The sequence below is a fragment of the Dermacentor silvarum genome, chromosome 1 (genome assembly GCF_013339745.2).
Source record: "Dermacentor silvarum isolate Dsil-2018 chromosome 1, BIME_Dsil_1.4, whole genome shotgun sequence".
Classification (NCBI taxonomy): Eukaryota; Metazoa; Arthropoda; class Arachnida; order Ixodida; family Ixodidae; genus Dermacentor; species Dermacentor silvarum.
In genome coordinates, this window is record NC_051154.1 from 297035170 (window position 1) to 297061417 (window position 26248).

Genomic DNA, 26248 nt, shown 5'->3' on the forward strand with positions numbered 1-26248 from the left:
ACGAAGTAACTGTGCAAGCCACGTGTTGCGTTTAACATTTTGTATCTGTAAATGTTTCTGTTGTCACAGCTGATAGAACTTTCTTTGGCGCAAGTTGGTTAATCACGTTGCGGCAACAGCACTAGAAGCAAGGTCAGAATAGTAGGAGAAAACAAAGCAAGGTGACAGACTGAGGAGGCAAGGTAGGCAAGAGGGAATGAATTTAATGACATCGAAGAGGCCAGCCCTGCTATTCACAGGACTTGGTGCTTTGAATGAGACGATTTAATGGAATTGTAAAGAAAGACGTGGCTGCAGCGTGCTTACAAGAACAAATGCAAAAATAAAAGGATAGAAATAGGAATAAATACATATACGCACGGAAGAACTCACATATTCACACACATGAACACAAACGCGAGCGCGAAAACTAAGATCTAAAATACAAAAAAAGGGGAACAAATATACACAAACACACAAGAAAACACGCACACACATTTAACGCAGACGAGAGAACTATTAGGAGTCAGTTCACAAGCAGCTGTGCCTACTTTGTCGTACTTTTTTTTAATGTACATATTGGCTCTGTTGCCTTCACTGTCATAGGAATTTTTTAGTAGCGACATATCACGACAAAGCGCAAATCTGTGTTGTGGGAAAGCAAGTCGAGCGCTGACAGCACAGCTTATGCGCGATTGTGTCACAGCAGGCTTTCTACAGCTGGCGCGTGCAGTGAGCGAAGAGTTCTAAGCCACACAGCGACGCGAATTCATGCCAAGCTCCCTTGCAACGGCACCAGTGTATCAGTTATAATTTTATATTAGCATTGAGGCTGACATTAAGGAAACAAACACTGCTTCCAAACGCCTGACCGTTAACAATCCAACGACATTCGCTCAAGCAGCGGGTGTTAGTGACTGATTGTTAGCATTGGTGGAAAGCAATCAATCGACGGTGCTACACAACACTAACGACGCTGCTAGACGCTCGGCTATCTTATCACACTGCTGCCAACGATCGGTCGTTTGCGCGCTGAGCTGGAAGCAACGAATCTTTGCGTTGGAGGTTGCTTTCACAAATCTTTTCTCTTGAGAAACTCGCAAGTTGGTTTCATCCGCGCACGCTTTTCTCATTTATCCTGATAATGGTTTTGCTCCATCACTTCACCACGTCCGACGAGAAACGCAGGGGCACAGAACACAAACACACCCACTGCTCACAGGTAGGTACCAAACTTTGGCGAACTCTCCTCGCCATAACTTCACTTAGGAGCAAAACAAAACAGTACGGAACAAACACGTACGATGTTTCTTTGCAGCGGTATGTCGCCGCGGGAACCTGTTTCCACACGAAGCGCAGCGTCACCGATGTTCGCTGCAATCTTTCTTCGCCGGCTCACGGCTCAGAACAAACGCACGCGGCACAAATTGTGCATCGTAAGCTCACAATAATATTTCCGGCATGACAGACCACCACAAACAATTCCAATTCACTCTGACGAAGGGAGACGCACAGAGCTGACGCGACTCGGTCCAGTTCGAAGCGAGGGCGGCCATGTTAGGCATGTTCTCCGTCCGCGGGGACACCGGCCGTCCGGCTCATGACGTCACCTGAAGTGCGCTCCTATTTGTGCCGGCTCGTGTGCGTCCGCATTTGAGGGGCAAATGCCGCTGCCTTCTAAAGTTGTATCCTACTATAGGCAGGGTGAAGCCCACCCTATTGACTTGCAGGACAAAAATAAAGTTTTTACCTACCTACCTTATTATACTATATACCGACAAGCCCCAACCAAAGTATTACTGTAGTTTTTAGGACTTTGCGAAATAGTCAAGCACTCGGGCACTGCGGAAATTCATGTTACAGTCTCGCACTGCGCATGCCAACTGATCATGAATATGATGTTTTGTGGCGCAAGAGCACAGTGTGACCAAGGAGCTCCTGGTCAGTGGTAATTGGTTGGCAGTGAAGCGATGAATTAGGAGAGGTAGATATTACTCGGCTGTAAAGTGGCCTAAAAACAGACGCTGTAAAGTGCATAAACACTATAGGTAATACGGCTTGGTTATAGCTAATGAGGTGTTCAATGAACCCGAAAGATGCACTGCGAAATAATGATATGATATGATAAACTAATATATATGTTGGAGGCAAACATTTGCAAGAAGGACTACTGCCTTAAGAGAGCCCTTGATATATACGCAAGGGCCTGGAGGAATATCCTATATCGAACACTACTATCACAGCAACATCCTGTGTCTAGAGGATGCGCTACGAATTTCTTGGGCTAATAACACGTAACACGACATTGTTCAAGAAACCTGGGACTGCTTTGATCTCACAAAACGATTCTTCCCCAAGAAACATTACAGGATGGATAGGGATGTGCTGCCGGTATGTTGGAGGAAGTTTCTCTCAGCTGCTGCTTCCCTTCACTCCAGGAGGATGTGGAGCACGGTCAGCCTCTCACCACACCTACCACAAGTCGGAGTTCCAGTACCAGTCAGCAAAAAACGGTGGCTGCCATGCGGGTGTCCTATCCCGAGTCGAGAGGTAGCGACATCGTTTGGTCCTGTTTTCACTGTGGAGGGCCTGGAACTTATAACTGCTTGGCACCGGTTTCCAGATATAAGCCATCAAACTTGCGGTAAAACGCACTTTTGTTCCACTTACATTTCGAAGAAACAGCTGCTTTATGCATTGAAGCACAAAAGTAAGTGGAACGCCAATGCATTGCGCCCGACATTTTGAAAATTACTGTCTCGAAAGTGGTGTAGTCCTAAAAATTCGTTCCAAGTGGATATGCCTTGTATACTCACTAGCGACCATTCGTAGCTTCAAATATGTTGTAAAATAATTAATAAAAAGAAAATTATCTTAATCATGTGAATTATTTTATTAGTCGTTTTGATTTCTCGTAGAAGTAATGGCTGCCTCATCGAGTAATGTAGTAAGGGTTAGCATCGTGCTATCTGTCATAGGCTAAGGTGTTATTGCGCAACAAAAGGACAAGGACAGCAGAGAAAAATTTTTCTCTGCCGTCCTTGTCCTTTTGTTGCGCAATAACACCTTAGTGATGGACTACCAACTTGCCCGCAATGCTGCCCTCATTAACTGTCATAGGCAATTTATCTTTAAATGTGGTGCAGCTAAAAAACCGAACGATATGCTGGGGAGACATACGTCGTGCAAAGAACGAAATAAAGCCAACTTCGGGTTTCTGTGCCTTGGGAGTATATATATATATATATATATATATATATATATATATATATATATATATATATATATATATGATTTGACTACCTTCTGTGTTTCACGGCCAACAATAGCGCATAGTCCTGAGCAGTAAAGATACTTGTTTCCGGGTGCATAAAGCCCCCTTACGGAAATGCTTTAGGACGTTCTACTGTAAGTACGGCATGTGTGTACCTGATGCTATAATTGTCTGTCGAGGAGAATGTATTATGTGCAACCCTATAGAATCCAGGCTCCTTCTTAAGTAAGATTGCACCTGATGAAAAAAGTTAATTTTATGTTAGGCAACCTCTTCACAATGACAGTCTCCCCACAGCGTGCTATGGGCGTTCGCATCTTCTACGACTATATAGGGTTCCAGAAATTCATCGATAAGGCTCTGAAATTTTGTGCTGTAATGGTGATAGCTGGGAGGGATGCTAATGAAGTGACTGTCAAAAGCTTATCGAACAGCAGTACTCCGACAGCAACTGTTTTAATGGATGTGCGAAATTCTAATTATTGGCAAGCAACACCTTAATTATAGCCAAACCACCCAACAAGGCTCGAGCATCGTCATGCTTTTCTGAAAAATGGCACATTCTCTCAGAAAAACTGAATATTTTAGGCGTGCTTCCTGAACACGAAGCATGCTTAGACTTAGTTTAAAGGTGTTTTACGTCCTCTAGATTGTGCAGAACTCCCCTAATATTCCACTGTAATATTCGCATGTCCATATTGCAAAAGAGGTATGTGCTGTCTGTCTTATATACGAAAGCTAACTCGGGGACCTTTCGGGCCCTGTAATGCGGGCTTTTTCTCTTTAGAGAGGCCGAGAAATTCCTGACACTCTTTCGGCGCTGGTGACGCAGTTTGAATGGGACTCGCGTACATCGCCTCTTGCTGGATGTTGGCGCCACCCGCTCTTGCGAGCGATGCGTTCGCCTTGAAGGCGTGGCCTAGAGACGAGACCTTTCAGGCCATCAACCAAGAGGTGTATGGGCCCTGCCTAAATGGTCGGTCAGCGCTGACTGCACCCGCCGAGTGGGCTGGTTGGCCAACCATGGCCACATTCTTCGAGTACCGAGCTGAAGCCGGAGTCTGCTGCGGCGCTGCCCCCTTAGGACCACATCAGCATACCCTACGTACGGGGAAAATGAGGAGCTTTTTCGCGCTTTGAAGATGTTTTGTTTTGCTGTTATATTTTTTTCTCTTTTACACGTGGGACAAGATTGCGAGTAAGCTTCGTTGACGCTGTGGCAGTTCGCGCAATGAAGTATGCCATCGCTCTTGTCTGAGGGAGGCTCATGCTCACCCCCCCCCCCCGCCCCCCTCGCACAGGTTTGGCGGCTACTGCAGCTTTGTGAGCTGTGGCCACATGGTTGACATTTGAATAACGTTAGATGTTTCGGAGGCATGGCCTGATCTGTATCTGTATCCTGCCTCGGTGGTTTCGGGCAGAACAGTGGATTCAAATGTTAGCGTGAGATGTCTCGCTGGAATTATTTTGTCTACTCATTCTCATTCTTTGGGCATTAATCACGCTCTCCTCTCTCTATCCTTCTATAAGCTCTGCCCAATTCATTACGCGGTGTTTGGTTACGATCAGCTGCACGTCCCCAAGTACCACGTTTGAACAGCTTTCGCTACTGCTTCTTGTAAAGTAGTGCCAGCAGAGTGTCACCACTGGTCATCTTCGTGGTCTCTTTACCTGGGCACGAAAGAGTATATCAGTAGTTTGCTACGAGAAAAGGTGAAACCATTCTTGCTGTCGTTTCTGTCTTGTCACTGTGCACTGCATGATATCGGGGAAATTTTTTTTTGTGTTTGCCAAGGAACTGGAAAATATCGGTGCGCTGTCTTTTCTGAGGACGATCAGGAAGTGTACGAACTCGTTCTGCCATAGATATATGCATTTGTTCAGCAGGGATGCGAGCTACCTGCTACCCAGTCCAACGAGGGGACGCGACTGGACTATATTCAATGTGTAACCCTTCTACAACTCATTTAACCCAGTATGTATAACCAAGGGTCGCTGTGACGCCCATAGTTAACCCCTGCCACCTGGAATAGAAGGCAGCTAGGAGCGATGTAAAGCTAAGAGAAAAAATGTCGCAGTATCACGGGAAAGGCGAAGCATCAATTGCGATAGCAAATTAGTAGAGAGCTATATGTAGTAAGGATAGTAGTTTTATAAGCTGGATAAACTTGCACATATTCGCTTACTAACTGAATTAACAAGCATGATGTCAACGCGCACAAGAAGACATAGATAGATCACACTCGATTACTGCACACAACCGCTGTGAAAACGCTGGCATGAGCGAGCGCGAGCAGCTGCGAGTGAAGGTTCTTGCGGTCTATCGCTTCAACGGAAACTGAGCGTCGAAAGCACAGCGCATACAAAGGTGGGAGTCGTGTTGCAGATCGCTTTCAAGATACGATGGGCGCGACCACCCGCCACCGCGCAAAGTACAAGATGCTCGCAGAGCAGAAGCCGAACGCCCTCCCTCCCGCACTGCCTTCCCGCTTTCCTCCTCTCGCCTGTGAGATTTCAGTTCCCCTTGCACCCGGTCGCAAGATAGGCATTTGGTGCCGCAGCTAAACGTCGCGTCCCCTCCCTCCCTCCCATCGCCCCACGGCCTTTCGCGCAAAGGAAGACGTGCGTACGCTCCAAGTGAAAGCGCGCGTAACTCGTGTGTTTTCACGCACACATACAGCAGACAGAGAGCGGCGACGATTTCATCGCCCTTTGAATTTACACGGAACCTCACGGCGATGACGAGGACGACGACGGCAGAAATCCGCTTGGATTGTCCATATAATTGCTATCGCAATAAAATGCAAAGGTGACTGCCGATTTCCCCGCTACGGGTCAGTCGGGGGTGCCGTCTACGTGAAGCAGAGGATAAAAAGGCGTGTTGCCTCCGCCAAGGGACCATAAAGCTCCAGACACCCGGCATTCGCTCAACCACCAGCATCCGCTTTCGAGCACAACCACCCTCGAGTGGTTCCAACCCGTATGTCCTCGGGTCCGCGGTGTCGCAACACACAAAACGCTTGCTGACGCAGATGATTCTATGGGGCGCATGCAGACTACCTGAAGCACGACAGCTATTATGCTGTGCGGTGATGCGGTGGTAGGAAACGATGCCGAGCGTTGCCTCAGCCAAATTCAACATTTCATCTCACCTAAGACAAAAACCAAGATAAGATCATGACGAAAATAGATTGTCGAGAAACAGGCTTATCTAACTTACTCGATGTCATGCTTTTATACACCACCTGGTCACGAAAATCAAGGCTGAAATTGGACCAAAATCGGCATTTTTGTATGCGTGTGATGTTTTGCCAGAAAATGTAAAAGTTGTTGGTGCAAGAAAATTGTTATTGGAAAGTGCAGCTTCAGCATATTCAAGTCAATAATGACAATAAACAAATCACTAGAAATTTCGCCAGTAAAAAAAGGGGTCACTATATATAGCAATCTCTCGGAAAATTAAGGGCTGCTAAACTTTTTCCGACCAAATTCGCCTAAGCATCATTTTACATATTGAAGACAAACCTTTGTAGTTTCAGCGGGCAATATTGTGCAGCGCTATACAACAATATCGCTTTTATTGTTTTGTCGCCATAACCATGTTTCACGCACATCATTCTTCTACTTTCTGGGGTTTAAGTGCCAAAACCAGTTCCGATTATGAGGCACGCCGTAGTGGAGGGCCCCGGATTAATCTGGACCACCTGGGGTTCTTTAACGTGCACTACAACGCAAGCACACGGGCGTTTTTGCATTTCGCCTCCATAGAAACGCGGCGGCCGGCGCCAGGATTCGATCCCGCGACCTCATGCTCAGCAGCGCAACGCCTTAGCTGACTAAGCCACCCCGGCGTGTGTTTCAAGCACATCAACAAACTTTGAAAGCGCCTCAGGTGACATTTCCTTTCGCTTAAAATATAATGGCAAATTTCTAAGCAAAGTGGTAAATAGCCATCATTTTAGCAAGAAAATTGGAGATAGTCAAGCGACAAGTTTTGTACACTAGGCGTGAAATCACCCCTATATATTTGTATGCGCGAAAATAAACATTAGCCGAAACTAAGCGTGCCTTGTCTTATCCCTACTTTCACGTGTACGTGTTTTACTGCGCGGTTTAACCACCTTGAAAATAAACCTCGCAGTATCATTCCACACGTTTAAAATGGCGTCGCAAGGTTGTTACTGTGAAACTAAACATTGCTTCGTTGAAGCATATTGCAATGCAATGACGTGCGCCAGAGGATGTCAACTCAGCTTTTCTCACTCATTCTAAAATAGTTTCCTTGTGGCTGGGTATACAGGGTTTCGAATACAATTTAATTTTTCTTTATTGCTTGAAGCCTACCGTTGAATACTTGTTCTACGTATTGTTCAAACTTGTGATGAGAAGTAAATGCCACTGCTGCTTGTAAGTTTAATACACTTATAGAGTGTTCACGTAATGTGGCGCACGGATCTTATCACTATGGAAGTACCAAAACATTGCGGCCACGATGACTTCAGTGCACCATGGTATCACGAACACATCGTTTTGCTTTCGGTGGCGACGGTTCTTCATCGAATTATTACTGTTATCGATTTGTCACTGTCCTTCTGTCTCGCTTCTTGCTTACGCAGCTTCTCGGCATCCTAGTACGCCAAGATGGCGGCCACAGTGACGTTAATGAAAGCCATGTACAAAACTTTCGCGCTCTAAGCGAACAGCGTGATGTCGGATACGCATGTTACGATGTAGTACGCGTTTTTATTCGTACCTAGTAGATGTCGCATGAAATATAATAATATAAATATAATGGACTGAATACGGCGTAAGCGATTATACAGTCGTTCGTTAGCTATTTTATGGAACCAGTCGACTAAAAATCGTGCGTGTTTTTCCGCAATCCAGCCCGCAGTATAATACTCACAGCCCACAGAATTACAGGAATGCCATATTTCTCTAAATTATGTCTGACTGCCGTGTTTTAACTTACCATATATGTAGAGATGCTCAATGCTGCTGTTCTGCGCTAGGCCGTGGAACACAGCGGTCCCTAATTCTGGATCGTTCTTGATTTCCACGTGGAGCATCCGTAGCCTGCGCGTAGAGGCCAGGTACGTAGCCAGGTAGTGTCTGTCTTCAGGAAAAAAGTTCTCACAAGCCCGTAGCTCCAGCCATCTGATGCAGTCTCCACCGTCACCGGCCAGCACCCGACACAAGTTGGTAAGCGAAATGGTGCAGATAGTGCTCGAGCACAGCGGTTGCTTGGCCGGGACTTGCCTTGTTGGAATCATGGGAAGGAACGGTCCTTCAGGCAAACCGCACCTGCGATGGGGGGAAAAGAGTATTGGCGTTTGGTTTGCAGGCGTTGATGTCTTCACGTGAACAAATACTATAAGTGACGCGCAGTGGAAGATATTTATGCTCGTGTGAACAAAAAGGGAAAGAAGGGCGCTGACCAAGAAAGTGCTGTAAATGAGTTTTAGAGGTTCTGGCTTTCATGGGGAATCCTTGTGCAGGAAACGTAAACGGCTCGAAATCATGAGCTTAAATTCACTGTAGTAATTCACCGGACCTAGGGATGTTTGAGCCTGCAGCCGCAATGTTGTTATCGTTGCAATTCAGCCTTTTTTTCAGTAGCATGTACTAGCCATAAACTCGAGATACTGCAGTGAGATGAAGTTTATTTGCTGGGCCATTACGGAACGGAAGCCTGCGCCGTTAGTCTCCTGATTATAAGCTGCGACGCGTTCATTAATTGCAATGGCGGCATGATTCCTTTTTTGACATTCACGAGCTTTTCCAGCTGTTCTTAAAAATTGCCGCTTTCAATGACGTCAGCATAGTCGCAGTTACCCGATGTTATTTTAAACAGCATACCTGAACGCTGAATGGCAGCGATGACAACCTTCCGCCAGCATACTCATGCATAAGTCAGGTACTAAATGTAGCTTGAGCATGACGTCCAGGGAAGTTTGTGATCAAAGCGGACATGCACAAGCTGTGACCTCTAACATTGAATAAACACTCGTTTTTGGTACACAATCGGACGAGTTGTACAAACATCTATTACGAGATGATGATGATGTATAGTGTTTAATGTCGCAAGGGCCAGTTATGGCCAAAGAGCGCCATGCCAGTGTTTGTGAGTTTGCAGTGGAGCGATGAATTCTGAGAAGTACATGAGGCGTGGCTGTAAAGGGGCCTAAAAGTAATCGCTGTAAAGTGTGTAAAATATACATGTACTAAAATCATGGCAGTGACCAATGAGGTGTGCAATGAAAATGAAGAATGCATTGAGGGAGAATGATACGATTTACAAGATATAACAGATGCAAAAATTGGTCAGAAGCACAAGTGCCCAAACAGAGCCCTTATCTATTACGAGATGTTTACTGAGTGCGAACTGTTCCTGTTACCGAACATTGAGACGAACAAGTTACAGGGTAAAGAAATAAGAAAACTAACAAATAGAAGAATGTCTTCTGTGATCGCTTCCTTATGCGCATGATAAGGGCTTGTTCGGACAGCCCAGTAAAAATTGCAATACGTTTCAACATGATATACATGTGATTGTCTGGCACCAAAATATAAATTTGCGTCTAATGAACACTTTAATAAAGACTGAAGCCGTTTTATCACTTGCAAGCACGAACTCCATAATGGTGCAGTGCGTCTGCAACATATATGGTGGTAAATGTTAGCTGTGTATAGAATTATGTATCTAGGTAAGTTTTGCAACTACAGACGGTGTCATATTACAGCTATCATGGTGTAATTACAAGAAATTGTGGATCTGAACGTGAATTTTTTGCAAATATGGCTAGGAGTAAATTTGCAATTAAGTATATTTAGTGAAATTAAAGACTGCATGGTTATCGTTAAAAGCGACACACATCTTTTATAAAATATTTGCACAGCGATATCGTACATGCGGAGAAACAAAAGTGCGGGTAGAGCAAATTTCTATGTGGAATTGCCACTGGTTCTGCATGTGTGACGTATAAAGGTGGCTAGAAGACGCACCAAGAAAGTTCGTGCTACGTGTTCGCTTAGACGTCGAAGATTCATTTGTAGCGTTCGGCGTCCCAACGCTGGTTACGGGTTGTTAGATTTACTAGTAGCGGGCTCTGGGTTAATCGTCTGAAGCATAGTATATGGGCGCCGTTCTTGCACTTGACTCCTACCTGAATGGAGCCTCCGGGGACGGGAATGCGAATCAAAGATATTGTGCTTGGCTGAAGCGGAACGTCCCATCCACTGCGCGAACACGGCAGGTAGATCAAAGTGCGGCTTAGATCTTGGAGGCATGTTCGTTTCCATCTAGTGCATACTTAAGTTGTTCGAGATCTGAATTGAGGCTCTTAGTTTTTATAAGTACTATTAGCTGTAGCTAATAGATCGAAAACGTCGCAGAAGCACAGTGACTGCGCCATTGCGCTGCTGAGCTTGAGGTCACGTGCTCAATCTCAGCTGCAACAGCTGCATTCCGATAGAAAGATGCGCGATGGACCGGTGTATAAACGTTCCATCATGTGCTGTGCATCAAGTGCATGTTAAAGAACCCTTGGTATTCAGAATTATTCCGCAGCCCACGAGTACGGCTTCTCTTTTAGCCAACTGTGCAAATGCAGGAAGTTAAATCCAACAATAAACGATTTCATCTCTCGATTAACGTTTGACTTCACTTGTGGGATAAAACTAGAAGCTGTAACGTATATTCCAACGCGACAGCGTTGATTGCCCCGTGTCGCAGAAAATCCGGTGTCGGCGTCCCGTGCCAGCGCAGTGTGAGCGAAAGTTACCCTATATATTTTGGTATATGTGTATGCCACGCCTTGCTATATGACATGAGGTATAAGCAGGCTATATTGCCACACCTTTCTATCACTGAAGTTATTCATACCTTGTCTTATATTCTTGAGAAAGTTATTCCTCGGAATTTTGAGAACAGCCGAGAAACAAATGTTATTAAACAAAACACCACCAGCATGTGTCTTATGCTAATCTTCTCCGACTTAAAATTTAAAGTGCGAAACGATAGCAGAAACCTGAGAATGATGATACTGCCTGCCAGATCGGCATACGCGAAAGACCGCATTTCTGCCAGAAAGCTAGCCTTCGTGCATAGCGTTCGTCGCCTGGGTTTCCCAGTAAAGATTACGGTTACATAAGCCGCAGTTGACGAGAAGTGTGAGAAACAGTCTGGGATCTTTGAATGCTATCGCGTTCTACCCTTAAAGGGGAAGCTTAAGCGTCCTCCTAATTTTTGTTAAGACATTTTGTTGATAAATCGCACATATAAAATACCCACACAGAATCTTTAGAACATGCAACAAAGACTTCTATTAAGTCTGGAAGTCTCACTCCAGGTTTATAACACTACGAAAAAGATTTTGATGTTATAATGAGAACATGTCCAAAAATACTACGAAAACAACGTTCTGTCGCAAGAAAGTCAAAACATCTGTTAAGTTAGAGGTAACGCAAACCCGCCGATGACATTGAGTCCATTGATAAATGATAGTTCACTCACTCTCCGAATACGACATTGCGGCTTCCGGGGACACCGTCGAGGATTCCGAGAAAAGATTCTGGTTTGTCCAAGGAGATCTTCAGCAAGTGCAGTCGCAGCTCCTTACCATGAACCGCCTGTGCGAGATGACGAATCTCTTGCAGCGAGAAGCTCCAGTTCAGGACCAGTCGTTCTAGGGACTTTGTCTTCTTCAGGGCCTTGACAAGGGCGTCTACATGTGGCCGCGGCACCTTTTGCAGAATCGCATATAGAGAAGGTTAGTTTTAATCGTTGAGTGTCGTTTTGTCAAGGGAACTACATAACTCGCTTCCACAACATGTAGCTGATGGGACATATTGCGTTGTCAGAACTAAGGAAGTGCTCAGATCTAATTTCACTGAAAAGAACTTCCCGTGTATGCAAGTCACAGACACCCTGCGGACATTTTTACAGCATAGGCGTGAACACACGTAGACGTGCCTCCAAGAAATGCTTTTTCTAATGAAGCAGAAGCTGCAAAGTATATTTTGTTAATACATTTTCTTGGTCAAGACGTATTTTTGGACTAGTTGGTTCATTTACGTAGTAAAATAGCGCCATAGATAGCGCCCTGTGTAAGTGTCGTTCTTCTTCGTCTGGTCTCTTGTGTTCTCTTGCACTGTTTTACTACGGACATTTTGTTGATCTTGGCGCTAGCAACTTACTCTATTCGTAGTCCACAGTGCCAGCTTAATGTTCGTCTTGACTGATTGCTTTAGTGCCACTTGACATGGTGACTGCCGTAGACAATTGGCGGCAAAGTTTTCAAATTTTGGATGGCTACTCATTTTGTTGTTTTTCAGAGACAGTGCTACACGTGATATTTCCCGATTCTTGCTTTTCATGCCTGTACCAGAACTGTCCGCTTAGCTTGTGTTTATGACCACGCCAGAAAAATAAAATTGGACAGAATTGAAGCTTCGGTACCTGGATACTGAATCTAGCGCCTCATCCAATTGAGCATGTAAGAATTCACCAGGCGTTTAATAAAGGGTATAAGGCTGAGTAACGTGAAACATCAGTGAAGAATCAATGGCTCGCCCGACAACAATTTCAACTTCAGATATTGACACAGTATCAGAAAAGCTAGATAACCAGAATGCACCTCGCTGATTGATCAGAAAATACATCATAGACCACAACGATACGATTCAGAAGAGATTAATTGGCCATGCAACATATTGTACCAAAACCAAGATGTCCAATAAATATAGTCTGTTCCTTCACGTTGTATTCTTCATCGTGAAGGAAAACCTTTCAACTATATGAAGCAAGCTGGAAAGAATGTTGGTGAGTATATACGAGGCAATAATTTTTTAAGTACAAGAACGTTTAAAAGTTCTTAAAAAACATGTTTTTTTTGTCCTTGAGCTTGATTATTCGAAGACGCGGACATACAAGCCCGAGAAATCGAAACACATATTGAGCTAATTAACTTCCTGATTATTTACTTCCGGGTGCATATTGCAATTCACGATTTGTAGCCGGTAAGTTTGCAAGACGTATCCACATGAAGTACATTTTCATGATGACAAGCTTTGAGATATTTCCCAAGTGTGGGAAGTATCCCAAACCTTTGGTTACTTTTTGCTTCAATGCATAAAAGAGCGTTTTGTTAAAAAAGTATGTGGAACAACAGTGCATTTTTATGGCGAGTTTATTTACGCAAGTCTCCAAACTGGCGTCATTCTGTATAGTTATTTCAAAAGGACACTCTTGCGAGCTAACCGGCTACAATTCGCAAATTGTAATATGCGCTGTAAAGTAATTAAATTACGAAGTGAATTAAGTGAATTCTTGGTAGTGGAATATGTGTTTCGGTTTCTCGTGCAAGTAATGTCTGCCTCTGAATCAGCCACCTCAATGACTAGAATTACGCTATCTGCAACAGGCGATCTTTAAAAATTCCGTAGAACAATGATCCCCCCTGATCCCCCCCGTACGCTGGCTGTGTCGCGTAAACCCAGCAGATTTTTAGCGCTTCAACTTTCTGTATGGTGAGGACGAAAGGTCGCCTCCTGGCCCAGAGTTTGCGAATCGCGCGGAGGTGACAAAAGGTCAACTATACGCATTTCAGAGCCAGCTGAGCTTGTTGGTGATGTAGCTTATTTTCCATTAAGAAGCAAAATTCAAATGCGAAATAGTTGGAGAGTGATTACTTTGAACAAACGGTGCGAAGAACTCGACAAGTGTGTGGACACGGATACATCGCTATCTACTGTTTACTGAGCGCTAGTTAACATGTACAGAAGGAAAGCAATAAAAAATAAAGTCCTAAAAAAGAGAAAAAAGGCAGACCAAATAGAGAGAACCCTTATCAGGAAAGAACAAGCATCAGGCCACATAACACAAAATTTCCTTGTCACATAACGCTAGTAAAGGCGAGCTCACACGCGCTGAACCTTTCCAGCGAATTTCCCGAGATTCGCTAATGTCTAGATCTTCTCGAATGCGATATCTGCCAAAAATGCACGTTTCATTGCGCAAAGGAAGGTATCCACACCAGATAAATTGCATTGCCAAATAACTGTCCGTCGTTAAAGTTAGCAGGCTGACTGTTTTCAAAAGCAAATAAAATCTGGGGTTTTACGTGGAAAACTACGATCTTATTTTGAGGCACGCTAGAGTGGAAAACTCTGGATTCACTTTGATCTCCTGGGGTTCTTTAACGTGCGTCGTCATCTACGAAAACGAGCGTTTTTGCATTTCACCTCCAAAGAAATGAGGCCGGAGCGGCCGGGATCGCACCCGTGATATCGAGCTCAGCAGCCGACGAATCATCAGCAGTCCGTCAAAAAAATCTGGGTGTGCAAAAACTCAGCTCCCGAATTTGATTCAAAATCTCTTAATTCTATGCAAAAGCTTATACGTCTGATAACTTGGATATGCATTTTCAGTAGATTAGTTCTCAATAGGCACCATGTTCAAGATCAGTAGACTCAGGTGTATAATGCCCGATTTGCCTGAATATATAAAGCCTGAATAAAGATTTACGACTGTGCGACCCGCTTCGGCCATATGTACGCTCCCACCGCCCTATGTGGTCGTTCCGAGAGCTTCCGTGCTTAGTTGAGTTCCTTCCGCTCTCCCGGCGTGCCGTCGCTCGTGTCTAGTTTCCTCCGGCTCCCCAAGGTAGTGGTAGTCTAAAACGCGAGTGTATGCCGTCGATCAAGACCGCCGATCAAAATAAAAGTGTGTGCGCGTGTGTCTTTCTCCGGGATGACCGCCTCGTCACCGCTCACTGCTCAAGAGAAATAAAATTTGCTCATACCTTTGATCTAAATTCTGTGTCACATCTATGCCATCTGCTTACTGCTTTGCTGGTAATCATTTCACAGCAATGGATTGGTACATGATTTTTTTTTCCACGATGATTCCTTTAAGAAAGTCTACGTCACTACACTTTATGGCAAATATTTGCGAGTACCTGTGCGCCTGAAACGTCTTTGCGCGTGACATAAATGATTAGGTTCGAAGCAGCTGTAGAGTCTTAAAGTAACTACCGCTGTAAAAATCCTCTAACTGGCTCTGACAGTTATTGCGTTCAATGTCGACGCAGTTTTATTGCGATAGAAATTGTATTGACACTCCAAGCGTATTTCTGCTATCGGTGTCGCCGCCAGTGTCGCCATCGCAGTCAGGTTCCGTATAAAGTCCAAGGGCGATAAAACAGTCTCCGGGTGCCGTATGCTGTATGTGTGAGCGATAGCGTGCAAGGGTGAGCCAGCAACAGCAGCTTAATCTCGCTAACGCGAGAGAGGAAGGCGGCCAAAACGCGCGGTCTTCGTTCGCGCGCGAGGCACGGGGAGGATGCGACGGAGACAGGAGGGGGGGTGCGTTCTGCTCCCGCGGCTGCTACTCACGGAGCTGCCCCGCAGGTCATCATCATCATCAGCCTATATTTGTGTCCACTGCAGGACGAAGGCCTCTCCCTGCGATCTCCAATTACCCCTGTCTTGCGCTATCCTATTCCAACTTGCGCCTGCAAATTTCCAAACTTCATCATCCCACCTGGTTTTCTGCCGTCCTCGACTGCGCTTCCCTTCTCTTGGTATCCATTCTGTAACCCTAATGGTCCACCGGTTATCCATCCTACGCATTGCATGGCCTGCCCAGCTCCATTTCTTCCGCCTAATGTCAACTAGAATATCGGCTATCCCCGTCTGTTCTCTGATCCACACCGCTCTCTTCCTGTCTCTTAACGTTACTCCTAACATTTTTCGTTCCATCGCTCTTTGTGCGGTCCTTAACTTGTTCTCGAGCTTCTTTGTTAACCTCCAAGTTTCTGCCTCATATGTTAGCACCGGTAGAATGCAATGATTGTACACTTTTATTTTCAACGACAGGGGTAAGCTCCCAGTCCGGATTTGGCAATGCCTCCCGTAAGCACTCCAACCCAATTTTATTCTTCTGTAAATTTCTCTCTCATCATCAGGGTCCCCTGTGAGTAATTGACCTAGATAAACGTACTCCTTTACAGACTAGAAGCTGACTGGCGATCCTGAATTCTTGTTTCCTTGCCAGGCCATTGAACGTTACCTTTGTTTTCTGCATATTCATCTTCAACACAATTCTTACACTTTCTCGATTAAGGTCCTCAATCTTTTTTTGTAATTCGTCTCCGTTGTTGCTGAATAGGACAATGTCATCTGCAAACCGAAGGTTGCTTAGATATTCGCCGTTGATCCTCACTCCTAATCCTTCCCAATGTAAGAGCTTGAATATTTCTTCTAAGCATGCAGTGAAAAGCATTGGAGAGGTTGTGTCTCCTTGCCTGACCCCTTTCTTGATAGGTAACTTTCTACTTTTCTTATGGAGAACCAAGGTAGCTGTGGAATCCTTGTAGATATTGGCTAAGATATTCACGTATGCCTCCTGTACTCCTTGGTTACGCAGTGCCTCTATGACTGCTGGTATCTCTACTGAATCGAATGCCTTTTCATAATCTATGAAAACCATATAGAGAGGATGATTGTACTCCGCAGATTTCTCGATTACATGATTGATGACAGGGATATGATCCATTGTAGAATATCCCTTCCTGAAGCCAGCCTGTTCTCTTGGTTGGCTGAAGTCAAGTGTTGCCCTGATTTTATTGGAAATTATCTTGGTGAATATTTTATACAATACAGAAAGCAAGCTAATGGGTCTGTAATTCTTCAATTCTTTAACGTCTCCCTTCTCATGGATAAGTATAATGTTGGCGTTCTTCCAGCTCTCTGGCACACTTGAAGTTGTGAGGCATTGCGTATAAAGGGCCGCAAGCTTTTCAAGCATGATATCTCCTCCATCTTTGATTAAATGTACTGTTATTTCATCTTATCCAGCAGCTTTCCCCCTGGTCATGTCTTTCAAGGCCCGTCTAACTTCATCGCTAGTTATAGAAGGAGCCTATGTATCCCGTTTATCACTATTTCGAATGAAAGTAACTTGGCTGTTTTGGGCATTGTACAGGTCAGTATAGAATTATTCCGCTGCTTTTACTATGTCATCGAAATTGCTGATTATATTACCATGCCTATCTTTCAATGCATACATCTTGCCTTGTCCTATGCCAAGCTTTCTTCTTACTGATTTCATGCTGCGTCCATACTTTACGGCTTCCTCAATCTTTCCCACGATATGATTTCGGATATTCCTTACTTTCTTCTTGTTGATCTGTTTTGACAGTTCAGCGAATTCTATCTGCTCTCTTGAGTTGGACATTTTCATGTTTTGTCGTTTCTTTATTAGGTACTTTGTTTCTTGGGAGAGCTTACGTGCTGGTTGCCTTGGTGCCTTACCTCCCACCTCAATTGCTGCTTCTGACACCAGCCTAGTTATGGTTTCATTCATTACCTCTATGTTCTCTTCATCTTCCTGTTCTAAAGCTGCATATTTGTTTGCGAGTACCAGCCTGAATTGGTCTGCTTTTACCCTTACTGCGTCTAGGTTGGCCTGTTTCCTCTTGACTAATTTCACTCATTCTCTCTTCAAATTGAGAGAAATGCTAGACCTCACTAACCTATGGTCACTGCACTTTACCTTACCTAACACTTCTACATCCTGCACTATGCGTGGATTGGCAGAGAGTATGAAATCTATTTCATTCCTTGTTTCTCCATTAGGGCTTTGCCATGTCCACTTCCTGTTGCTGCGCTTCCTGAAGAATGTATTCATTATTCGGAGCCTATTTCTTTACGCGAATTCTATTAACATCTCTCCTCTTGCATTCCTAGAATCGATGCCGTTGTTGCCAATTGCTTGCTTACCAACCTGCTTTGTCGCAACTTTTGCATTGAAGTCGCCCATGACTACAGTATTCGGAGTTTTCACCTTTCTGATTCATCATCTTCATAAAACTGCTCTATTTCTTCATCATCGTGACTAGAGGTTGGGGCGTACTCTTGTACCACCTTCATTTTGTACCTCCTATTAAGCTTTGTTACGACGACTGCTACCCTCTCATTAATGCTGAAGAATTCATCAATGTTGCCCGCTATGTTGTTATGCACTAGAAATCCTACCCCAGATTCTCTCTTATCTGGAAGACCTCTGTAGCAGAGGACGTGGCCGTTAGTTAGCACTGTTTACGCCTCACCAGTTCTTCTAACTTCACTAAGGCCAATAATGTCCCAGGCAATGCCTCATAATTCCTCAAATAGTCCTGCTAAGCTAGCCTTGCTCGAGAGGGTGCGCGCGTTGAACGTTGCGAGGTTCCGTTTCTATTGGCGGCCTGTCCGGACCCAGGGATTCTTAGCACCCTCTGCCACGTCGCAGGTCTGACTGCCGCCTTGGTCAGGTGCTCCGCAGCCACCGGGGACTGAGGGCCATGGGTTAATTGTCGGAGTCATGGGGGAGGTAGTGGCCGAATACTGCACCAGGGAGGCCAATTCCTGTTCTGGTGAGGGAGCGACTTTGATGAAGCTTAGTGGGCCGACCTAGTTTGGTTGCACCTGAACAAGTATAGCCCCACTAGCTCTCGGCAATATTTTTTTTTTTTGCCGGTGTCAGGCATGCCTGAAAATGTAGTGGACTGGAGTAGGATTCGAACTTACGACCTTCAGATTTGAAGTCGGGTGTTCTACCTCTGCTCCACACCACCACGCCCCGCAGGTGCAAGGGCGCAAAGCGGGAAGGAATGCGCGCCGACTTGCGTCTCGCGAAAGGCTCCGAGGGGGGGGGGGGGGGGGGAGAGTACGGAGGAGGGTTCTACTTCAAGTACTGTCCTACTTCAGATGGCCTAAGATGGCCTAAGACGCCCTCCCGGGCTGATTATCTTGAAAACCATATGCGACAGGGACACAGTCCGCCTAGCGATGCGTTTCAGCGGCTTAGCACTTAGCAGTTTCCGTGGTCATCCAGAGAGATGTGATTATGATTGCTAGTGCGCGCGTGGCACCATGCGTGTTATATTGGTTATTCTGCCTCTGTTTACAACTTTATACGGCCACTAAAACTATTCTTACTTCGAATAGCTGTCCACTAATTTGCTATCGCAATCGATGCTTCGCCTTTCGGGTGAAACTGCAACTTTTTTTGAAGCGAAGCTTGTATGCGCTAGCCTGCGCCGGCGATGTAACGTTACAAATTCAGGTACTCTCAGAGCTGCACAGCTGGTCGGCACGCACTCATGTTCGCCACGCGCTCGTGCCCCTGCTCCCGCGTTCGTCGTCTGCTTCCACAGCTGGCTGCGTTGCCGCTAATCATACCAGCGTAGAATTTCAATTCTGTTGTCATATCAGGGAGGCCGTATTTACGGAGGTATGAGCCATTGCTTAAGGGGGTATGAGCTATTTATTGTCTTACATAACGGACACATTTAATTTTGAAGTGATTTCACGAAAATCCATCCAGTATGAACGCGCTCAGGAAATGGTTCGTTGTCGACGTGCCGATTCTAGCCTGAAGGCCGAAGCCCAGGCGAAACGTCAGCGAAGAGCCGCTGGCTGCGAGTTTCTCAACGGCAACTTCGGAGCCAGCTGCAGTGCGTGTGACCGGTTGTGGTTCGAGCACAACGTATTGCTGGTCAGTGCGATTCGTCCGGAGGAACACTGAAGAAATGCACGACAGACTTCGCTTACCCTCATTTCCTCGACAGGGGAAGGGATACTTTTTTTAGTCACTTGTCGCGATGACAGAATATCACGTTTTCACAATTATTGGGCGCGTCGCGTTTTCATAAATGGCGCATTAGAACGGACGAGCACAAAGGACATGACCGAAAGGCCCACAAAGAAATCAGCCCGCACGCCCACTGCTGTCTACGCTTGTGTGGAAGGGCGAGTAAAAGCTTACGTGCCTCCATTCCAATTAACTACTGCGGATAAAGATATTTGTAACAATAACGTAAGGGTCATTGAGTAGGGGCTAGCAGCAACTACGGAAGAGGACCAGCAACGGCCGTCTGGAAATATCAGAGGAGCCAGGCTTTCTTGTCCCACAGTAACAATGTCAAGGACTTAGCGACGAGACAACATCAACACACGGTACCTGTATGCATAGCTGAAGTTCCAAATGTGAGTACTTTAAAAATGTTCATGTGCATTGCGTTTCCCCATAAACGAGATATCGGTGCATGTGTCAAAGTTTCTTTTTTTACTTTTTAGTGCTGTGCAAACACTACGATTGAAGACAAGCGCTGAGTATTCTCGACACTTATTGCTACTCCCCGCGTATAACGCAATAAATCTTATATGTAAATCGCCAGGAATCTTCTGCCTTACGCTCACTGGACACACTGAAACAAGCACGCGGCTTAAGGGCAATTCTCACAACGGGACGGATTCACCGATCCAGCCACTGGATTGGCATGACGTAGCTCAGTGCCATCGAATCAGGCCACATGAAAACGCAGCAGGCTAGCTGCTAGCGGCACGATTCGTTGCAGTTCCGCCTCGTCATGGTCATCGTCGGACTAAATTGGCGATTCGTCCCGTCATGTGCATCAAGCTTCAGTGATGCAGCAAGGGCCGACGACGGAAATCGTGCGACTACCGCTTTCAACTATAGCTCACTAACTGCACATGCTGTGTTTAGGCCCTTGTTTCGTAAACGCTTCACTGGTTTGTAGACCATAGCCACCTACCTGGGAAGTGGAAGCTCCCTCCAAGCTCGTCCTGCGTGTCAAGAAGGCCACATACTGTAGTGTTCTGTTGGAGTTCAGGAGCTCGACTAGCTTCTCTTTTTCCAGTGGGTTCGAATTAAGGTCTCGCAGGGTAAGGCTGGTTATGGTACGGTTAGCTGCAAGTGCGCCTATGATATCCTTTACACTGAATGCTCTATCGTGGAGCGCCCAGTGGCTAATTGTGAGATTGGTTAGGGTAGTGGAATTTTCGAGCAGCCGTCTTATGCTCGCCTGGCAGGCGTCCCGGGGATAGCAGAAGGCAAAGGTAAGGTTGGTCACCACTGGGTTGTTGGCAATGCTTTGAACAATGGCTTGGTCAATGAGCACATCTGCCTCCGTTACGCCCTGAAACAGAGCACAAGCCATTCGACAAATGTTATGTTCACGCGTAAAAATAATGCTTGCAATTATACAAACATGACCGTAAATTTAATATTCTCGCTAGGAAATTTATTATCTTAGAACTATGGTATTATTAAGCAAAATAAACATATATTAGCACTGTTGCTTGTCAAAGGAGCTTCACGTCGACTATATTCCTTGAAGGATTCGCAGAAAGGACGGTTCGTGCATGCACTATTGTTTCAATGAATTTTCACCAATGAAAAGAATATTGCCGAGACATGAACCACCATGCCAGTAACTTTCTTTTGAGGTTTTGGTCAAATAGCAAAGCACTAGTTTACCAGGAGCATTTCGCGTCTAACCGTCACACTTATAGCCCTGCAGATGATGCTGACGAGAGCGATAAAGAACACGTTTCAAAGAGTCATCGCACTCAACATTCATGAGCTGGGGGCACAGCAGATACTCGTAACGTATCCCTTCGAAGCCACCAATGCTGTGCGTCATGGCCAAGTGAAACAATGTAGCGACGACGTAATTAAGAACACTGTGCTTCATTCTTTTGTTATACGCAAGTTGTGTCAAGTTGACAAACAGACGGGGCATGTTCGCCACCTGAGGGAGCGAAGTAAATGAAACACGGAGAGGTTAATCAATAACTGTCCGCTTGGCTACTCTTCACTGGGGTAATGCAAAAGAGTAGAAAAGGGAAGGAACAAGAATCTGAAGAATCAATGACGTAAAAAGGAGCCTTCCTCGCACAGGTGAGTCGCAGGTAAACTATGTATTTCACGTACTCCGAACGATTTCAGTAAACAGACATCCTTTTATAGCACTAATTCCGAACACCATTCTGTATCAAAGAAAAAAAAAGCGATGTTAACATTTATTTCTGGCCATACAGAGTATATACGTCCGAATGAAACTGCAATGGAAGTGAGTTAAAAATATTTAGTATGGGCTCTAAAAAAACGCTAGTATGGGCTCTATATTGAGTTTCAGGTGCTTAAATTGGGGTGTTTAGGCATTGAAAGCAGCGTATCCAAATTGATACATTGGTGTTTGCGGGGTTCAAGCCGCTCGTGCACCCGGCCGCGACAGCCGCATTTCTATGGGGGCGAAATGCAAAAACTGCGGCGTACCGTGCAATTGGGTGCAGATTAACGAAATACAGGGGTGTCAAAATTAATGCGGTGTCCCAGACTATGGCATGCCTCATAATCAGATTGCGGTTTCGGCACGTAAAACCCAAGAATTTAATTTATTTTAGCCACTCGTGATGACGTGGGCGGTGATCACGGTTCAATTTTAATGATTCCCTTTAGGTAACAGTTGTCGAGTAATGGATAGCGCTGTAAGCCCACTGAAACGAAAATACTCTCAGAGAAGGTGCGCAATCGTCTCTTTGCACCCACAAACTTCACGTACAGGACAGCCGTCCATTTACGACAAGCCTAGGCATTCGCGAAAGCCTATACTCAACTCATCGCCGGCGGTGAATGACCAGAGGAAGGCATAGGCTTTAACTATGTAGATCAGAAGAACGAACGTTCCGCACCTAGACGATGAGGCGGCGTCACGAAGGTAGCATTTGCATGGAAATGATAAGGTTGAAGTTGCGGAGGAACTGCGCCATCGAGGCATACATTCCGTACGTTGGTGACGTCAACGTATGGTTTGGTGTAGTGAGTAGTAGCCTCGCTACAAACGCTGTAGCCTCGATACAAAGCCGAAGCGTATCGCCGGTGTGCCACAGCTGCGTTTATTAGCCAATGGGTGTGTCTCTTTGGCTGGTGACGTCACGCACTGCATAGGCACGTTCGCTAGTTTCCAGCGGATCGCTGCCTGCGTATAGACCGAGCGCGTAGAGCAAAAACGCAGTAGCCTCGATACAAAGCAAAACCGTATCACTGGTGTGCCCCAGCTGCGTTTAATAGCCAATGGGTCCGTTTCTTTGGCTGGTGATTTTACGCACGGCATAGGCACGTTATCTCAGTTGCGTTGTGGTAATATAATAGGTAGGCGGTGTATTGTGCGGACTGAGGAAGAACAGCATGCCTACAAGAACGACGGGGTTAGCAGAAGTGCCCATTCCCCCTGAGGCATCGTTACAGAAAACCATTGGCCGTCTACCATCGGCACGACAAAGCTATAGTCACCTTAGTGACGAAATAATAAAGATGGTAGAAAATGACAATATGTGGTATGTATCTGCATTGAAATCTATATAGCTTATCATATATACAGCTCCACTGGTCATCCACATTCCCAGAGTACAATGGCCCTGAGTTTTTTGGAATTGCTTTCGTTTTCCATACAACTGTGTGAACGGTATTAACCCTTTCACTCACGGTGTGCCTATATGGAGCTGCAACTTAACTTTTGGATGTTCTGACTAGTGGCGACAGGAATAACAAAGAAGTTGAACAGGCCCTGAATGAAAACATTATTCGCTGCCAACCGAAAACAATGTCGGATGACCGTCAAGCACGGAGAGTAATCCAATACAATAGTATTTTAGCATGTGCACTAGAGATTGGACGAGAAGCAAGGCATGCTACTCTGTATCGCTGCCTTTAATAGCGTTCTTGCGTTAGAAAGCTTCATCCTAATAACATCAAGGGAATCTGCTTGTCAGGAGGACTTCAGCTATTTTCACTACATAAGGGATCCCGTGTAAGTGGTCAATATTCGTCATCACTGAATATTTGTAATTACGACGATAACCCGATAGAGCATAGTCATGCTGAAAGTAATGTTTTCCTGAAAAGGTTGCGTCGTGTTTCTAGGAAAATATATCCAATGCGCAATTGGTGACAATCATTTGAACGTATTTCGTACCAGAGTCAGGCTTTTTAGCACCTTTTTACTTACAATCCTCTCTAGATTTCTTAAAAAGACACTTGGGTATTTTCCAAACATCCATGAGCCGCGTGGTCTAGGAAACTTTATAGGCAAAAACGTCAAGCGGGCAGCATGTTAATTCCTGTTACCATCTTATCTTATTTAGTTATGCCACCACAATGTCGGCGTTACACGGACTGCCTTCTATATGCAAATAGAATCGCTAATTTAAGCCAGTAGCAAATACCTGTGATTTGGTACAGTAACCGACGTGGGAGATGCTGAGCGTCCTGAGAGTACGAGTATTGCGAAAGGCTTTTTTCAGGACATCCAGCAGAGACTCTGTCACGGCATCCAAGTAAATTTCGCGCAGCGTCAGCTGAATCAGCTGTTTCACCAGCAGGTCACTTATGGCAGTGATGATGCTTGGAGTGCAATCTCTCATTGGGACGCATCTCACCAGCTCGAGGCAAGTCACCCAGGAGTGGCACCCCAGGAATCTCCAGAAAGTCGATTGAAATGTGGTGGATTGCGGCAAATTCCGGAGAACCTGCGAGGTTAATGCCATGTGGGATCGTCTTTAGTTAAGAAAATAAACGCGGCAAAGCGCATGCCTGTTCACAGCCTGCAGCAGCGCATGGTGGAGAACTTTGAGAACTCCGGATTTAACCGGCAAATAACGAAGTGGCCTTAACTGAGTTGCTTCCGATTGTCTACGCCACATTGTATGCAGAACGTTTGCAAGGCAGAAATTTGTTGCCGCAGTATTTAATTAGGCTGCGGTAACGATGCTGCCACAGGTGGAACTTTTATATACTATGCGAATTCGGGGGACAAGTCTTACGTACAGTTGGTAGATCTTTCAGAGTCTGTATCTGCCCGATATTGCTTAATTCCTGCCAGTTGAACTCCAGATTTGCTCTTTATTCACAAACCAGGGCTTAAACTGACGCCCGACACAATAAAAAACTATGGTGCGCGATGGGCTGAAGACTAAAAAAAATGGAATCTGGGAAAATTATGTTTGCATAGACGTTTTTGTGGGTATGAAACGTACTTCAAGTCATTGTTTCAGTAAAAGTGATTCAATTCGAAAGTATTGCATTGCCGCAGAACTGAGACCATCCCTAGCCAATCGAAACTGGTTTATTTATTTATTTATTTATTAGGCATCGACTGAACATTTGATGACGGTGAGCATGCAAGTGATACAGCTTTTTGCTACGTGCATGCGAAAACAGACCCGTGTGCTCTTTATCGCAAAATTTTCTAGAGGTAAAAAGGGTGTAGCGCCCACCGATGCCGCAACGCGGGATGCTTTGGTCGGCGCTCTCCGCCGGTGTCTTGGAGCCGGCTGTCGAAGTGAAAAATAAAGAATCACAGCGCGTGCTCGAGGCGCAAGCTCGGCACACGCAGTGTCGTTCTGAAAGCTAGCCACGCTGGTCGTCGTAGCCGCCACTCGGCTCGCCGCCTTCGCCCTTCCGAGTAGGGGACGACGGCACGGCTCGTCAGCCGCCGTCACGTCCTCCTACAAGGGTAAATTTTTTTTTTCGACACTGCGAGTGTCTCCCTTTCACGAATTACGACACTCAAAGCGTGTATTTTTTTTTCACAGCTAACTTTCGGCGTAGCCCACAAACTCTCAGCCGTGCTGTCGTATGCAGTTGTTCCAAGTCTACTTGCGAGTGCTCGCCCATTGTGTAAATGGCCCTAAACGTGCCCATGGATTTATTTTAGGCAGCGAAAAATATAAGCTCATGGGGTGATACGGCATTTTAAGAAGACATTTCTGTATACAACGTAACTGTGTGCTTGAATGCTGGGCAGAGCACATTTCTTTTCCCTCGCACTTCTAACTTGCAGCTTCGATCCTTCACTTGGTGAAGAAATCCTCAGATTGAAGCTTTCTGCATGTTAGTAAATATGTGGACTTAATGTTGACGCCAAATAAATCGCAGGTTAAAATTCTTGGCGATAGGCACGGGGCGTGTGCCGTAGGAAGCCTTATACAGGGTGTTGTGATAAATGTTTACGAAATTTGTTATACATACACTAAAAAATGCTGTCGCCTGATGGAGGGGTATCTTGTTCCCAAACAGTAATTGTCATCTGCCTTGCTTGCGTTTACTTTCTTTAAAACTCCGCGCTTGCTACTTTCCTGTCAAGA

At 45.4% G+C, this 26248-nt stretch overlaps 1 protein-coding gene across 1 annotated transcript in view; it reads right to left on the reverse strand.

Annotated features, from left to right (window-relative positions):
• Positions 1-26248, reverse strand: part of LOC119441801 (uncharacterized) — a 58859-nt gene that overhangs the window by 16173 nt on the left and 16438 nt on the right. The window contains exons 3-6 of the mRNA XM_049661208.1: positions 24329-24631; positions 20854-21237; positions 11769-11998; positions 8226-8557 (exon numbers count right to left, since the gene is read on the reverse strand). Coding sequence (XP_049517165.1) covers positions 8226-8557; positions 11769-11998; positions 20854-21237; positions 24329-24631 — 1249 coding nt within the window. The remainder of the gene's footprint in view (positions 1-8225; positions 8558-11768; positions 11999-20853; positions 21238-24328; positions 24632-26248) is intronic.